Raw genomic sequence first — 17585 nt, forward strand, 5'->3', positions numbered from 1 at the left:
GATTTTCTTCCCACTGCACTTTCCTGATTATATGCGAGAACATGATGTTCGGCGCCATTCAACCAGAATTAAAAAAAAAAAAAAAAAAAACTCCCAGGTAACCTTGAGAATGATGGTTATCCAGTCAGAAGAATTCCGTAAACCAAGGTATCCTACAAGTAGGCTGCCTCAGAATCTGGTGCAGAGTAATCTCCACACCTCACCTGACAAGCACCTGCATAAAAACAGTGGAGAGCAGTGGCAACACATGGAGAGATTTTACAAGGACCTTAGCTAGCAGTTGGTGGACCCACTGGATTTTTTTCCTGACGTGTAGTGCTAAATGTCTCCAAACTTGCCCACTATACCCTCTACTTTACTCTCACTCTCCCATGCATTATTTAATTGCCATGTCTAGAGACATAGTATATATATTCTATATAATATATTCACCCCTTTGGGCCAAGGGGCAAAAGGTCGTGTGTAATCAGTGAGGATTTTTGTTTTTTGCTGTGGTGCACTTTGTTTGGGTAAGGATGGGCCTAAGTAAGGGAAACCATGTTCTGTATCATTTTTCTTCTTATTCTTATTCTTATTCAAATATCACTGGTCGAAGTCCTACTATGCTGTTGGTCCAAAAGTGAAGTGGGAAGGTATATCTAGGCATGGTGGCCATATTCATGAACCTATCTGACATGAAAAGATGTTATCAAGCCATAAGTGAACCCCATCGTCAAAACCACAAATTGTCACAACGTCGATGTCAAATACCCGAATACACAAAGCCACATAACATGAATTAAAATGGGAATTTAAAAGGTAAATTATCACAACGGCTTGTCACCTTTGCCGTGTGGAGGCATTTTTCATCAATCTAAACCAGTTGGACACCCCCGGCATGGAGGCACTTAGTACGGACCTGTGCTGGCAGCCTCAGCTTCATCTCCTCCGAGGCGCGTCATTGCATAGCTCCTCTCCATTTCCGTTGCCACTGCTGCACGTTTTTGGTTGTTGTTGTGTTTTTTTAACGTTTGTTTGTTTTGACACGACGATGATATCGATCGCCTCGCCATGCGTCTTGGCTTCGACGCGCTTTTGAATCACTGATGTCCATGTGTTTGCTGTCGCCTACTGCCTCTCCCCACCTCCAGTAACCCATGTCCGCGTGCATTCCGCCTCCTCCTCCCCGCGCCCCCGCTCACGCTCCGCGGTGCCCGCTGTTACCATGTCCACTCCGCCTGTAGACCCGCTGTCGGCTGTGGAAAGCGGCCCCCAGTCGCACTATTTCCAGGTAGGATTAAAGAGTTGATTCGTTGTGTCTACTTGGGGTTGAAAATGACGACGTCGCATTTTGACAGAAGCTACTTTCTTCTTTTTTCCTGCAATTGATGCTCGATCGTCAAAAAACAGCGGTATTTAAACGGGGGCTATCGTAATGATGGCCATCTTTTCACCTAAAATTATAATATTGGTGCATTTGCCGGTTGTCTTTCGCTGTTTTATAACGGCGTGTTTTTGCGACAATATGAAAGGAGCAAATACTGCTGTGATGATCTGCCTCACCTGTAGCCTCAATTTACAGGGCCTTTAGCATTTAAGCTTACTCACATCTTCAATCTTTGACTCTCTTTTATTCCACAAACTGCTAAGTCCTGCATCCTTCTGCAGTCTTAATTTGTGATTTGAGGAAAGCTGCAGTTCAAGAAAATAGCTGCTCTTTTCCACTCAGCCGCTCTTAAAAGGTTCAAGATGATATCTGGGTTTTGTGTTTGAAGCAGGTACTGACACTCACAAAGACAGCTGACGGTTTAATGCCAACGCCGTCGATAAGTATTTGGATGTCTTAAAAATGCCTAGGTGATCAAAAATGCTTAAATCACGTGGTCTCAAAATATAAAAAACAAAACAACATGAGTTCTTTTAAAACTGAATATACAGATTATATCTTGTAAAAGTCCAATGTCATCTTGGCACTAAGCAGCAGTATGTGCCTTTGCTTTGTGCAGTTTGTTATTTCAATTTATACGAATAGAAACGAAAATCCATCCATGTATTTGTGGGCCAATTTCAGCTGGAATTGGGCAAGAGGTGAGGCAACAACCGTACTGGTCGCCCGTCAATCGTAGAGTACATGGCCATGCCATGAGCACAAAAAAATCTTTACAGATGCCGGATTTTGAACATTGCACTTATAAAAATCCCGATGGTCTTTTCTTTTCTTTGACTGACATATGGCAATGATTTCAAAAACAATTTTTTATATGGACTCGTAACGATGTGCAATATATGCTGGAAATAATGTCTTGTAATTTTGATAAAGGATTAGACCTAAGAATCAACGTGTTAAAGAAGCAAATAAACAAACCTTACATTATACTGATATTGGATGAGGTGTATTGGAATATTGATCTGTTGAATGTATTGCTGTTTCTTTGTGTTTTTCCACAGCTGCCCAGAAAGTTGCCTAAACGCAAGAGCCGCTTCAAACGCTCGGATGGCAGCACGTCCTCGGACACAACATCTAGTTTCATCAAACGGCAGGTAAAAAAAAAAAAAAAAAAGGCTTTCATTACTTTTTTCTTCTCTTCTTCTCAACCTTTAATTTAACCAGGTTACAAAAATCTGACATTTGCAATTTCCTTTGCAAGAGTGACCTAGCCATCGAGGCAGCAGCACATAAGAGTCCATAATATCACAATCTAATCATATTTCTAATCATTTTTGTTTGTAATATTCACGGCTTGGTTGTCTGATGTGAGTAGAGATTGCAGGGCCATTTTGTGCCATGTTAAGAACTAATTCAGGCTTTAAAGAAGTCATGGGAGGCTGGCCTTTGTAGGTCTATGCTTAATGTAAAATATAAAAACAATGAATCTTTGTGGTATTTTTGCCATGATCAATATTTAGACCACATTAGATTTCTAAATCATTAACGTTTCCTTAGTTGTAGTTTTGACTTTGATCAGAAGAGGGCTACAACGTGCTTAAACATCCCAGCAGAGGTTCAATTTGTAATTAAAGTTTTTGGGGTCAAATGCACAGTGGGTGCACTCTAAATTTTCCTTAGGTGTGAGCACTATATCCACAATTCAGGTTCATCATGGGAATAATCTAGAATATGATGGAGCTAACCTTGTGCATTGGTACCCATCATATCTTTGATGTCGAGATTTTCTTTGCTTGCTCTAACACGTGTGTATCTATGTCTCATGTTCTGTGGCAAGAAGCATATACATGAGGAAATGGGGCAGCTGCAAGAAAAAAAGGGGAAAGGCTGAGCAGACACCTTCTTCAGGAGGGAACATTAGTTATCCCGGTCGGAAGGGGGGGGGTAGTAATGACAACCTCCAGATCCCCGGAAAATATTGTAATGGCGTGAAATATTCATGACGTTCCCTTAAAGGCCTCGGGTGACACGATGCGTGGGTTCGACGCTCGCACGGGTGGGCCCCTCTCAGTCATTACCTCGTCTCCCTCTACGCAGGCGGTGGCACCCAAAGGTGATCTGACAAAATGTGTGCGATGCAGAGCGAGGCCATTTCCCCCAACAGAGCAGATACTTTCTTGTCTGTGGTGGGGTGGGGTGGGGTGGGCTGGGGTGTCCATGGAGGAGCTGTGGTGTATGACTCATTTCTGCAGCAGCGTGCTGCCATAAGTAGTACTGAACTGTTGCTAGGCCTTGAATGCTCTCAAGTTTTTGGAACAAATCGGTTGTTGGGATTAGGTGAGGTCGCTGGGGTGTGCCTCCCGTCGTTTGGGTGGGGGCAGGGAGGGAGGGGGGTTGTTTCAATCAGATTGTATGGGAGGGAGGGAACAGTTGCCGGCGACTCTGCCACATCTGACTTGTCCGTCCGACTTTGTGCACATTGTCATCTTCACTTTTCAATGACGCTTTTGTTGCCTCTCTCTAACTTCTTTTCTTACTTCCATTTTCCTCGAGACCACCCTCCCCCTTCCTCATCCTCCCCCTCCCCACTCAGAATGATCAATTGACATATCTTGACTTTGATATTGATAGAACCTCACTGTGATTTATGGCATTGTCCACCAGAAAGCTATACACGTCATTTTTTGACATTGAATTACGACTGTGCAGTTAATAGAATTTTTTTTGTAGATATTTGGTGACTGGATTCTCAAATCTCTGACGCTTGCATTTTTTTTTTTTTTCGCTGTTGGGAGATGAGGAGAGCTGTTTCAGCCTCCTGAATAATATATTCTATTTTTGTGCATAATCTTTTTTGCAGCAAATGAAACCACATGAGCATGCAGTCCTGGCACATTATTTGACCGGAACGACGGCAGTGACTCGTCTGTAGGAAATTGGGCTTTGGAATCGTATTGTCATTGGTTTTACCAATTGTGAAGATTCGAAAGAGAACGTCTTGAACACAGAAATGCAAAGGAGCGCGCTGAACCCATTTGCAGTACTAAATAGAAAAGTTAGTCTTGGTTTGATCTGTTGTTTTGCGCACAATGCAGAAGCCAAACTAGGATGCGTCCTTAAACCACAAGGAGTGAAAAATGATGGCAGGCATATATTTTGCTAATGAGGAGATGCCTTTGGAGAATAAACAGGGCAAAAAAACGGATGTATATGTGCTGCACTGTGGGGGCTGATGGGATGGAATGGGGCCAAGCAGGCGAGAAGAGGAAGCAGTTTCCTCCTTTGTGCTATATTTGGTCTTCCAGAGGATGGCGGGTGTGGGAGAGCAGCACATTGTGTTGTACGTACACACAAGCTCCCTCGTGAGCGTTTCGGGGCGAACAGACACCTGCAAAGGAACACGGCAGCACAAAAACGCAGCACACGCTCGATCTGGCGTCGCAATGCCAATCAGGAAATGACTGCATAAAGATTCTCGCGTTCCCTTGAACCAGGGGTCGGCCGATTCCTATACCAGTAGACCGTCGGATTCCGACCTGTCAGCAGAGGAGGACCGCGAGGCGTATCGGCGTGAAGCCGAGCGCCAGGCACAACTTCAGCTCGACAGAGCGAAGGTAGGATATCGGTTAATTGTTGGTGATTTTTTTTCCTCATTATTTTTTGTGGCACATGAAAACATTAAAATTAGTGATGCATGTAATCCCGTATTGCAAAACAGGAAAATTCTGAATCCGTGTCACAATTATAAATGAATAATGTTACTGTTTGATCTGTAACATGTCAGAAATTAGGCAAAAGCATTGATCATTGTTTTCCAAAATAAAAACTAAATGTTTTATTTTCCTTCCACAAAAAAAATCAGTTCACTTTCATGGATGATTATAGAAATTGGATAATAAAATTGGTTATAATTGAATCTTAAATTCTGACATAAAAAATGTATCTAAACAATTCATCCACTATCAATAATTATCAATAAATTTAATCATCAACTAACAAATTGGCCCCAGTGGGATTAATGAGATATTGATTGATTGATTGATTGATTGATTGATTGATTGATTGATTGATTGATTGATTGATTGACTGACATCAGGCAACTTTGTGTTTTCCTGCTAGTCCAAACCTGTGGCATTTGCAGTCAAGACAAATGTGAGTTACTGCGGCGCTCTGGATGAGGACTGTCCTGTACAAGGAGCTGCAGTCAACTTTGATGCCAAAGACTTTCTGCACATCAAAGAAGTGAGTGATTCCCTCCAACAAGCTCCTGCTCTGGATTCAAACGGCCCATATTTGTCTGGCGCTGATACGGTCGTCAATTGAACAGAAGTACAGTAATGACTGGTGGATCGGCCGTCTCGTCAAAGAGGGAGCTGACATCGCTTTCATTCCCAGCCCGCTACGACTGGAAGCAATGAGACTCAAGCAAGAGCAGAAGCAGAGGTACTCGGTCGTTGCCGGGGTTACTTTGGAATCATTGCCGGGGTGCAGGTGGACGGAATATGAATGAACAAAAATAGAGCAGTAGAAATTAAATTACAATGCTACAATAACAATACAAATGTTGTGATAAATTAATTAACAATATCAATGTACAAACGTGTCTTTTTTTAAATTGTGGTTTGGCATCGCAGAAAAATAGGGGGCAACTCCTCCAGTTTAGGAGACATGGTGACTGGGAACTGGAGGACCACACCGCCGTCTGCAGGTGAATGTAAGTATTACACCGGCAGCCTCTTGGTCACATTTCTGCCGGTGTTTTTGATGAATCAATCAACTGAATCGCTTTTTTATTTTCAAAAGCTAAACAGAGGCAAAAACAGGTAGGTTTATTCAAGAATCTTTATGACGTTTCTTGTGGTTGTCCTTTTCCTCCAACTTCCTCTGCTCACCCTTTTTTTTGTATCCGTTCTGCGGCGATCATCATCTCTTTCACCCTTTGCCTTACTTTGTGTGTGATAGGAACATGTCCCTCCGTATGACGTAGTGCCATCCATGAGGCCGGTGGTCCTCGTGGGACCGTCACTCAAGGGTTACGAGGTCAGCGTGCCGTATCGAACCTCTGGCCAATAGCGGAACGCAAACACGTTGCACTAAAACCACCACTGCTCCATGAATTGTTGAAGACAGTTTTACTAAATGTTCTTTTCTTCTCTCTTCCTCTAGGTTACAGATATGATGCAGAAAGCCCTTTTTGACTTCCTGAAACACAGATTTGAAGGAAGGTCAGCCCAAATCATCATTTCCTGATTCTCTTGTTTAATCAATGGGGCCCAAATATTGACTGCATGTTTTTGCTACTTCCACCAAAACCGCAGAATCTCAATCACCCGTGTCACTGCCGACTTGTCCCTTGCTAAAAGGTCCGTCCTCAATAAAAGACCCATAATGGAGAGGTCCAACACTCGCTCCAGTTTGGGTAAGAATCCCATTCAAAAAATGGGCACTTTTTGAGAACTGAATATTTGTGGTTTATGCAGCAGAGGTTCAGAGTGAGATCGAGAGGATATTTGAACTCGCCAAAACGTTACAGCTGGTGGTTCTGGATGCGGACACCATCAACCACCCTGCACAGCTCGCCAAAACGTCCCTCGCACCTATCGTTGTCTACGTAAAAGTCTCCTCACCAAAGGTACCGTCCAGAAGAATGCCATTTTTGTTACGCGGTGAAGAACAACTCTGCCATTTTGGCTCCTTTCAGGTACTCCAGAGGTTGATCAAGTCCAGGGGGAAGTCTCAGAGCAAGCACCTGAATGTGCAGATGATGGCCTCAGACAAACTTTCTCAGTGCCCCCCTGTGAGTGAACTCAAGCAAAAATTCATAAAATATACAGTACATTAAGAAATGGAAATGGCACATACAGTTTTCCCTGTAACGTTTTTATGATGTCTAGTTGGTTCACAATGATGAACTAGATGTTTGAACAACAAGCTGCTAGCAAATCAGATCTTAAAGTTATTAACGCCTACAAGCAAACGTCTGTAATCACAAAACACCTTATTCTTCTCAGAAAGATGTATTTAATGTATTTAATATTAATGTATTTCGTTAGCTGTCAACATGAGTGGTGGCTTTGCCAAATGCACAAGGCGGAACAGAGCAAGCAGCAATTAACGAATTATTTTTATTGATTCAAGAGAGCTGCGAGAATTACACACCGACAAGTAAATCAATTGCCTAAAAAGGAATGAACATAAACAAGAGCATAAAGTGTACTGATTACAAAAGAGCCACTGATGCTCAAACACGAGGGCTAGTCGAGAGTTGATTGGGATGTTGGAAGGCGGTCTCCAGGTCACCACTTTGCATAATCCGCAAGACTTTCTTGCAGTTCACTTGAAACATACTTTGCAGATGCCAATCCCCTCCACAGATGACATCAAGTCAGATGTGTTCACGCCCACAACGGCGCAATCGCTTTGCTTGAGGAGCACCAAAATGGGCATCACGATTTAAATCCTGTACTGCCTTTTTTAAGTTGCACTTTTTGTTGCCTGTAGGATTTGTTTGATGTCATTTTGGATGAAAACCAGCTGGAGGATGCGTGTGAGCATCTGGCCGAATACCTGGAGATATACTGGCGGGCCACTCATCTCCCAGGCACCACTCCTCTTAATCCTCTATTAGAGCAGACTCTGATGACCCCGCCGTCCGCCATCTCCAGCCTCCAGGTGAGTTGCTCCTCACCGGTCGAGACTGTCACGATGTTGTCGCTGTTTTCAATGCCTCCCAATTCTCCCTCTCGTGTCTTTGATATAATTGTCTCCGCTTGTGTGTCCTCTCGCTCATCCATGCTTAACATTTTCTGAAATACAGGAATTAATTGAATGATGGCTTTACCAGCTGGGGTGAGTAGTGGGGTACATACAACACACACCTATGAACGCCTCAGCCAAACATGGGGATGAGAGTATTTTATTTGTGCGCCGCATCCTTCCTCCTCTCCTTGAGTTGACGGTCTCAAGTGAATCAACACTTTGAATTCACCGCAATGAATGACACATGGGAGTCTAAAATGACTAAATGTGCGTGTCATTTGGCAGATTCTCCTCATTACTCCTTCTTGTCTGTTGACCCGTTTCCACGCATGCCACGTAAATGTGCCGATCCTCGCGGTGGCACATGACGCTATCGGGAATGTGTGTACTTCCTGTTCCACAAGAATAGTGATAAGAACACAAGACAGTATGTGTACACTAACACTGGTGCCACATGGCCTCGCCATTCTTTCCATCTTCACCGTTTGACTGCCATTTACTTACTTTGGTGTAACAATGACAAAACTTTGCAAACACCTCGCTGAAAAGGACCTCACACAAACTTCAAATTCACACACGTTGAGAACATTTCCCAGCAAGGTCTCGTATTGTCTGTGACGTTCAAAATACGCAAAGGATATCCAGCTCGCTAGCTAGACAGATAGAAAATTGATTCATGCCTACCCCCACCAATTCCATTTCATTTTTACAAGCTTTTCTTCAGCAAGTCGCCAACTTACACATCAATTTGTGTCGCAGTGTAGCACGTTTCCCCACCTCACGTTTACAATTTAGTTTTATGCATTGAACTAGCGTTGTCTAAATTAATCGATTAAAAAAACAATTGACAACTATTATAATATTCGAGTCATTGTTTAGAGCCATTTTCTACCCTAGATTTGTCCAAATCCTCCAAGGTCAGCCGTTCAACACTAAATAATATTATTTATTTTTAAAACAAAAAGATTATCCTTCTTGTCTAATCAAATCAAGACATTTGCAAACGTCTGCTTTCATTTTAGAAAATAACCTAAAATAGTGTCTCTTTCTTCTTTCACGTTTGTTATATTTGGCATAACATCAATCAAAAATGACTAGTTTATTTAGATTGAATGACTACATTGCACATTTACTTGAAAGACCCACAACGCACAATATAAACGTATATATTTTTTTAAAGCTGTACATATAGTAAGTCCTCCTTCACATGGTGTTTGTAGTCCTTTTGTCACCCTTCTTTGTTTGCATCCACCAAAACTTTGACGTGGCAGAACAACTGCAGGAAGTGTGAAGCCACTTGTTGTCGACTTGTGCCCCATTAGTCAGTCTGCTTTTGCTCTTCCAGAACAAGAACCAGCCGCAGCCCAGTGAGACAGTAGAAATGGAGGCTGAGGAGCAGGAAGAGGAGGAGGAGGGGGAAGAGGAAGAAGAGGTGGGCGAGGAAGCCGTTTCCCCCTTGGAGCAGGACAGTCTCATGCCTTCGGACGAAGCAAGCGACTCACTGTCTCACGGCCAGAGGGGTAGCCCATGTCGACGTGGGGGAGAAGAAGACGAGGAAGAGGAGGAGGATGAGTACGCCTCTCCTTGCCACGGCCGCACGTACAGGGGCATGTACCCCGCCCGCCGCGGCCACGCCAGCGGGCGCAACGCCAACAGCCACGAGTCACAGGACAGGCTGCTTCAAAGTGAAGCCCAGCAGGGTCACAACCAGAGGAACAACCGCCAACGCAGCCGCCCTTGGCCTCGAGACACCTACTGATGAATCCCCAAGTCCAGGTCTATTTTTAGAGCATCACTTTCTCTCTACCGAGGGGACTTCGTGACATCTCTGGGCAGATTGTCAGCTTGTCAACAGGGCTCCTCTGCAATGGAATGTCTTCAGGCAAACTTGCTCTGCTTTGCCTGTGTTTCTCTATTGTAGGATGTCTCCGTAAACCGGCCTTAAAGCAAAACGTGTTAAGATATCTTTACTGTTGCATGTGTGACTAGAGTATCATCATTTTGACACTATTTGCACATTGACGCCAGAACAGGAGCTGAATGATCTTTACGGCGAAACGAATGCAGGAATGCTTACTATTGAATCCATCGATTGGAGAGACGAATGCATTTTCGGATCGTGTAAATACGAACGGGCACCCTAGTTTAGTTACATTGCTTCTTGATTTGGTCGCTTGTTTCAGGTATACGCTGCCACCCGTGTTTTGTCTTTTTTTTTTTTTTTTTAACTTAGGAGATGGCGAATGGCACATTGCAAGTGTGAAGCTGCAGTACATGACCGTGTCACCATCAGTGCATCTCTCTCTCTCTCTCTCTCTCTCTCTCTCTCTCTCTTCACACAGTCAGTATCTTCAACCTCTCGCTGTCTTTCTGCTATTGCACAATCACTCACTAACACCTCAAAAAAGCTGACGGGCACAGAGAATGTAAAATTGTTTAAAAAAAAAAAAAACACGAAAGGGAATGTTTGTGCCCGCATTGCTTGTTTACATTGACCCATCCACCATACACGACGCACGCTACTCAATGGCGGCTTTCGTGAATGTACGTTCGCATGGGCTTGTGGTGTCTCCGAAGCACCCTGTCATCCGATTGTAGCACATTGATTGTAGCATCCCCCGGGTTACGTCGCTATTCTTTCCGTCATCATCGCACCCGCTTTGTGTACTGCAGATTTACCACGGCCGACCCTCAGGTGTCCCTCGGCTCCATGTGACAAGCGTGCGGCGAAGGACTCGCAGCTGTAGCACTTGCCCGTGACACATGTCATTGTGTTCTTAAGCCGTCAACCTGCGAGCGTTTCACAGGGTCCGTACCGGCCAATTTAATTACTCGGTTACTGCTTCTATGTCGCACATGTATTCAGTGTTGTACGTATATTTTGAAGAGGATAAAAAACGGCATGATTGAGAAAAAACAAAGACAAAAAAACTATGCAAGTGCTGCATGAATTCTGATTATTTTTACCGTTAAGTATTTTAGTAATGCATCGTTTCTGGTTGTGCCCGTTGTCTTGCAGTGATAGTCGTTTTTGGGGCGCTTTCCTTCTCCACTTTGAACTAACGGCACTCTTACTCCCCCCCAAGTTCAAGTTGAGCTTGGCGCTCACGTACTTGACGCACTTTGAAAGTCCTTCACTGAAAATGCTCTCCACATCAGATAGATGAATGATGTCCTGCATGTCTTAGTTCTACAATTAGCTATTTTCATTCTATTTTGCCAGAGTGGACCAAGGATTAAACAACTGATGAAGCGGTTGAGGTTTCTTTCCAATTTATGAAGCACAATTTTTACAAGGTTATCATTTAAGTTTCCTACGTCTTATTCTGTATGCAATACTAAGCCTAACATTGAAAAATGAAACGCCTTACACCATCTGGACTTCCTCTTTAGTGTGAGTTGGGAAAAAAAAAAAAGAGAAAAAAAATTGCACTACTTTTTGGGGATGGTTGCTTTGTAATGCAATAACTGCACTAAATCTAACCGTGTATCCATCACACTACCAGAGTGTGCTAGCGTGACAACACGCCTCTTCCTGCTCCTGATCAAAAGGTGTACAAAGTGAGACATTTCCTGCCTGATGCTGTAAAGAATGCTTTCTATTTGAAAAATAGATTTACAATGCTAAGAAAATTATGACCAACAAAATAAACACATTTTATGTATTTAAATTGTTTACGCCCATTTTGTGTTTCCTATTAAGCCCATGTTCAAAGGTGTACATTATTAAATACTATTGCTTTACATAGGTGTAAAAATTAGGATTATAGAAGATGTGATTCAAGTGTTCTCTCAAAATGGGGCTGTGTGAAAATTCCGTTCCCATTACGGTTTCCTTTCAAATTCACGCCATCTCATATGTGCGATATTTACTGATCAACAGTGGAATCACACCCGGTGTAAAAGAAAGTTCAAACAAAATAGTTAACTACGGTCCAAAGAGAATCTGCACACCATCGATGGGGGGGGGTTACGCAAGTCTGTTAAAAAAAAAAAATCTGATGCAGGCATTTGCCGACGATTTATTCACAAGACAGACAACTCGTATTCAAATGCTTGCAATTAAAACTAAGAGCAAAAAAAATAGAGTAATTAGAGACGGAAAAAACAAATTAACAATTGGTCTGTATGTATCCTGACTTATTTGCAGTACTGCCATATCCATCTTTCTGACCACTTCCATCACAGATCATCAAGAGGAATCTGACATTTTTGATGACGTGCACTGAATACCCAAGACATGTTACCAAATTTTAAACAAGTTTAAAGCATAAAAAAGACCTCAAGTTAAGTCCTTTGTAGATGTTCAGGCAAAGATTGTCTCCTCTCGCCTCTTCTTGGTCAAGATGGTTCCAGGTTTGTGCTGTGCATCCGGGTGGTTAGCCAACTCTGGCGGGCAAGTGGACACGGGGCTCTCTAGGATGGCCTGCTTCAAGTCGTAGAAGACAGCAGAGTCCTCCTTGGTGAGGAAGGTCAAGGCCACGCCGCTCTTACCAGCACGACCCGTACGGCCAATACGATGGATGTAATCTGGGGGGGGGGGGGACAATCAATGGAATGTTACTCGAGTGATACGATAAAAGCAAATTACAATGGAAGGCTACTCAAGAGAGCGCAGTCCGGTTGAAGAAGTCAAACTGGGTTTGAATGAGGTTCCATTTGTTAGTTAGAAGGCTATTCAATGATTCGACTTCAGTAAAAGACACAATGGTGGAGAGGTGCTTACCCTCAATGTTCTTGGCCATGTCGTAGTTGACGACCATGGACACGTCGTGGATGTCGATACCTCGGCCAGCCACGTCCGTGGCCACCAGAATGTCTTTGGCTCCTGCCTTAAGGTTGGAGAGAGCAAACTCTCTCTGCTCCTGACCTTTGCCGCCGTGCAATGTGCAAGCGTTGTACTGGTGAAAAGAGATTCTCAGTTACTAGAAATTGCAACATGAACATTTACATACAGATATGATTAAAAAGATGACATCCTCTGTTATGAGCAAAATGATCACAGGTTTAATAATCCACAATGACTTACGCCCATCTTCTCCAAGGACTTGGCCAGCACGTCACAGCCCTTCTTCTGGTTGACAAAGATAATGATGGGGGGCTCGAAACCATGCGCCAGCACCTCCAGCAGTTTCTTCCTGTAGCGCAAAGATCACATGAACACGTTAAGTGTTGGAGCAGCAAATACGATGCTGGCTGTTTACGCCACGAGTCTCACCTTTTCTCTCCCTCGGACATGAGCACCACTTTCTGTTCGACTCTCTCGTGAGGTTTGCCCGCGGACCCGATGTAAACCACGGCGGCGCGTCTCAGGTAGCTCCTTGCCAGTCGCTCCACGGCGGGAGGCATGGTTGCCGTGAACATGACAGTCTGCAAGGCAACAATCAAGCAATGGAAGACAAATGGCGAGAGAAAACGGCAACGACGGGAAGTGACATACCTGTCTGTATTTATGTTTCCCAGACTCAAAGTTCATGGTCATTTTCTCGGGGTCCTCGGCTTCTTCCGTGTCCGGTTTCTGATTGGTCACTGGGATATACTCCAGAATCTTTTGGACGTCAGGTTCGAAGCCCATGTCAATCATACGATCGGCTTCGTCCAGGACCACGTAAGTGCAGCGGCCCAGGACCAGGTAACGATTCTCCAGTACATCGATCAGACGACCGGGCGTGGCAATAACGATCTGATGAGAAAATGTTGTCAGCATTGATTAGGTTTGGTTAGCTAGGAGTTATCCTTATCGACAAGCCGTTACAATAAATTCACGTGGTACCTTGACTTACAAGCTTCATTCCCACCATGCATCAATATCCCCCATTGAAATTACTTGAAATGGCATTAACGAAGTTAAAAGAAGGGGTCAGCCGGGTTGGTGTACGAAACGTTCAAGCCCTTTTCACTTTGCACTTTCATACGTTCATCTCACCTCACAGCCCATCCTGAGACGGAAGCCCTGGTCCTCCCTGGAGATTCCTCCAATAACAGCCACAGTGCGGATGCCCAGGGGTTTACCAAATTTGATCGTTTCCTCCTCGATCTGCTGCGCCAGCTCACGAGTCGGGGCCAGGATCACAGCGTAAGGACCTTGGTCCGAGTCCTCGATCCTGTACCGTCGACGAATGTAAGTTGTGCGGATGGAGTCAGCGAGCCGAGATGTGTACAGGGCTCATGTTATATTACCTGTCAATTTTCGGAAGGGTTGTAATCCAGACGAGCAGCGGGATGAGGAAAGCGGCCGTTTTACCGCTGCCAGTCTCGGCCACACCGATGATGTCACGATTCTGTAAGCCAATAGGAATGGCTTGCCTCTGAATAGGGGTTGGATCCTGGACATTAGGAAGAAAACATGTTGCTATTAGTAAATAAACTCAACACAGATGGCAGCCACAGAAAGCACATATTAGTCTGAATTTCAGTGTCGGCTGACCTTGTAGCCGCATTTGTCGATGACCTCGAGGATGTGTGCCGGCAGCTGGTACTCCTTCCAGTTCCTGATAGGGTTTGGAATTTTCCCGCCCTTCGTGGTGATGCTGTAGTCCTCGCGAAAGATTCTCCAATCTCTGTCAGTCATCTCATCCAGCTTCTTCTGCGACCAGTGCCTGTCGTCCCAGCGCTGCTTGGCTTCTTTCTTCCGCATCTTTTTCAGTCTCGTCCTGAGAGCGCAGACGACATCGTGTCGAGACACATTGTGAGTTGGGGTCGCGATGCGACGGCGGGGGTCATTCAAAAATGTAAACTTACTCTTCCTGCTCCTTCTCTTCCATGGTACGCCTTTTCTCCATCAGGTCACCATAGAAACGTGACTGTTCCCTTTTCTGCTGTTTGAGGTCTATGCCGGCGATGAAGCCGCGTCCGTACAGCTGCACCGAATGTTTTTCTTTGTATCTTTAGCAACGACACATTGACCATCCCCCCAGTTCAATTTGACCACAAATTGAAATACAGGCATGTCTTACACATACAGTGTGAAATTTGACTTACATGGGGTTGTAGTCGACCGACGTGTCTTCAGAAGCATCCCACTCAAAAACAAATTTCCTGTCATTCAGGTGACGTGTTCGTCGACGTTTCTTCATCCCGCCCAAGTAACGTTCCTGGCACCGACACATTTCCGCCCTTAATCACACTGACCAGCTGCTGCGCATCCTTTTCTGTATCTCGAGCTGACAATCCAAATAAAATTACAAGACATTTCCAACCTTGATAGCCTGCAGTTCTTTGCCTTTGTCTTTTTCCTCTCTTATCTTTTGCCGCCCATCGTCCTCCTCGTTCCCATTGCTCTCGCGCTCCATCCGCTCTCGTCGTTCCCGTCGCTCCCTTTCCTGCGGATCCTCTGCAAGACACATCGCCGGCTCGTACTGACACCGCCACCGTGCAACAAACGACAGAAACTGAGTGAACCAAAAGATGACACGCACCGAGCATTTTTCGTCCGATGTCTTGAAAAACCCTTCTCCTCTTCCTCTCATCCTCCATCAACTTCCTCCTCTCCTCTGTCTCTTGCTCCCGCCGCTTCAGAGCCTCTGCCTCTCTTTCTGCTTTTGACAGGAACTTTGGCTGAAATGAGTGCAAAGATATGATTGAAGAGCTGAGGGAAGAAATGGGCTTTGAATGTTTTTTTAATAAACTCCCTACCTTAGCCTCTGCTTCTTCCTCTGCCTTCTTCTTGGCGAGAAGCTCCTCCAAAGACAACGGCTGCACCTGAAAAAAGGAGAACAAGTTATACCTACAGTACAAAAGTCACAGCATAAAATTCTTAGCCAAACGCCACCTTCTCTTTTTTCTTTTTGTCATCTTCTTCTTCCTCAGGTTTGATGTCTTTCTCACCCTTTAGCTTGGCATCTTTTGACTTGGGTGAGAGACTTCTTTGGAAAAGGTGATAAAACAGTGTTGTAAGGAACTCAAGATCATGTTTTATGGTGCAGATGTTTTTCTATCTTATCCTCACTAGTGTCATGAGTCAATTACACTCATACGTTCATGACGATTTATAGTCTTCAATGTACCCAAGAAGCATGTTTTGGGAAACTCAGGGAAAACCCATGCAAGCACCAAGAGACCATGCAAACTCCACTCTTATTTTATTACAAAATTGTAAAGGTCAAGTAAAATTGAAACCAAAATACTGAAATATTATCAAAAGTATTTGGTCTCCCAAAATAATGCACACAAGGTGTTTATGTACCTGGAGCGCCGACTCCGATCCTTATCACGCCGATGGCTGTCTCGGTCCTTCCGGCTTCTGTCTCGGTCCTTGTCTCTGTCGCGTTCCTTTTCCCTGTCTTTTAGGCGGCGGTCTCTACAACCATAATTCAAGTCAAACGAGCAGACAAGTTGAAGCACAGCCACGCACAAAACGGGTGAGTGGATTGTAGATACAGTGTTTCTCAACTGTTGTTACCTTGGGAGCCAGTTTTGTAAAGGTTTTGAAGAAAGAACGTGTTTTGTTGGAAAATCACTAGAGAAAACACATCATGAATTGTGTTGAACTGGACTTAAATTGTGGTTTACTTAATATGTTCTATCTTTATACGCCTCTGTACTGTCCCAGGAATAATCAAAATAAGAATACACGTAATTTTTCCCAAACTGTCCATGACCCACCAGTTGAGAATCACTGTTGCATTCATGCATTGGGATACCTTTCAATAGATTTTGAGCGATTACGTTCTCGAGATCGACGGCGTTTGCGTGAAGGTGATGGTTTCCGATCTCTTTCCCGCGAGCGGCTGCGTTTCCTCTCTCTGTCTTTGGTCCCTGAGGGATCGACATCTTTCTTCTCTGAGGAATCAGCTGCCATCTGCAAGCATAAAGATAACATGGAGATAGTTGAGTGTACTGTCTTCATACAAACAGATATTTAATGACAATCCTTAATATTTGGCACTTCATATATAAACATCATTTTTGTTTTGTTGGACTTAGAGTCGGTCAATAAAGATATCATCATTTGAAATACTGCATGATCAGGCCAGTGTGAATTGCAAGTAACACACGATCGAAATAAATGCATGTCTTAATGATTATGGACTTCATTTAAGCTTCTCTCAGAAAGTGTCAGAAAGTAACAACAACGCAGAAAGTCTCTTTTAAACCGTTGTTTCACTTCCACCTGTGAAAATCTACTTGAGGTTAATGACTGCCATGCGAAGTGTGGAGCAGCTGAACTAGCACTTGAGGGTAGAGGGCTAACAATTAAGTCACGGGCGAATCCTGCATCAGAAAATTCACGGATGTTAAGCACTGATCTTCAATCAAGTCGAGTGTTTAAAAATAATATTTTCATCTTACCGCAATCCCTTGTAAACAAAACGCTTGCGATTAATGTACGATTCAGGACAACGCAATAGCGCTCGACGCAAGGAAAGGCAACAGGGATTTGTGGGAATTGTAGTATTGAAGTACCTCAGTACAATTTCTAATCTCAATATGAAACTACATTTCCCTACAAGAGGAAGCG

At 44.0% G+C, this 17585-nt stretch overlaps 2 protein-coding genes across 5 annotated transcripts; one reads left to right on the forward strand and one right to left on the reverse strand.

Moving 5' to 3' along the window:
* The first annotated feature begins 889 nt into the window (after nucleotides 1–889).
* On the forward strand, nucleotides 890–11796 carry LOC148402192 (voltage-dependent L-type calcium channel subunit beta-4-like). Of its 3 annotated transcripts, none has more exons than XM_088367071.1 (14): nucleotides 890–1270; nucleotides 2428–2520; nucleotides 4861–4980; nucleotides 5486–5608; nucleotides 5694–5809; nucleotides 6001–6080; nucleotides 6170–6189; nucleotides 6329–6406; nucleotides 6533–6591; nucleotides 6685–6785; nucleotides 6847–6998; nucleotides 7068–7163; nucleotides 7868–8038; nucleotides 9471–11796. In XM_088367071.1, the coding sequence occupies exons 1-14, from the start codon at nucleotides 1205–1207 to the stop codon at nucleotides 9882–9884; spliced, it is 1689 nt and encodes a 562-aa protein (XP_088223197.1). In that variant the 5' UTR covers nucleotides 890–1204; the 3' UTR covers nucleotides 9885–11796. The 3 variants fall into 3 exon arrangements, with proteins under 3 accessions (XP_088223197.1, XP_088223206.1, XP_088223186.1); XM_088367080.1 differs by adding an exon at nucleotides 8184–8215 and having other exon boundaries at nucleotides 6847–7163; nucleotides 9471–9616; XM_088367060.1 differs by having other exon boundaries at nucleotides 6847–7163.
* A 331-nt stretch (nucleotides 11797–12127) lies between these two features.
* Nucleotides 12128–17532, reverse strand: ddx23 (DEAD (Asp-Glu-Ala-Asp) box polypeptide 23). 2 transcript variants are annotated; one of them, XM_088367047.1, is made up of 17 exons: nucleotides 17417–17532; nucleotides 16768–16925; nucleotides 16311–16424; nucleotides 15897–15987; nucleotides 15761–15826; nucleotides 15544–15682; nucleotides 15325–15458; nucleotides 15107–15219; nucleotides 14867–15010; nucleotides 14553–14778; nucleotides 14306–14451; nucleotides 14052–14229; nucleotides 13566–13808; nucleotides 13344–13495; nucleotides 13155–13263; nucleotides 12852–13026; nucleotides 12128–12655 (listed from the first exon to the last, which is right to left on the reverse strand). In XM_088367047.1, the coding sequence occupies exons 2-17, from the start codon at nucleotides 16923–16925 to the stop codon at nucleotides 12432–12434; spliced, it is 2412 nt and encodes an 803-aa protein (XP_088223173.1). In that variant the 5' UTR covers nucleotides 17417–17532; the 3' UTR covers nucleotides 12128–12431. The 2 variants fall into 2 exon arrangements, with proteins under 2 accessions (XP_088223173.1, XP_088223166.1); XM_088367040.1 differs by having other exon boundaries at nucleotides 15897–15990.
* Between the last annotated feature and the right edge of the window lie 53 nt (nucleotides 17533–17585).

Source organism: Syngnathus floridae, chromosome 2 (genome assembly GCF_059516105.1).
Source record: "Syngnathus floridae isolate MCC-2025c chromosome 2, RoL_Sflo_1.0, whole genome shotgun sequence".
NCBI lineage: Eukaryota > Metazoa > Chordata > Actinopteri > Syngnathiformes > Syngnathidae > Syngnathus > Syngnathus floridae.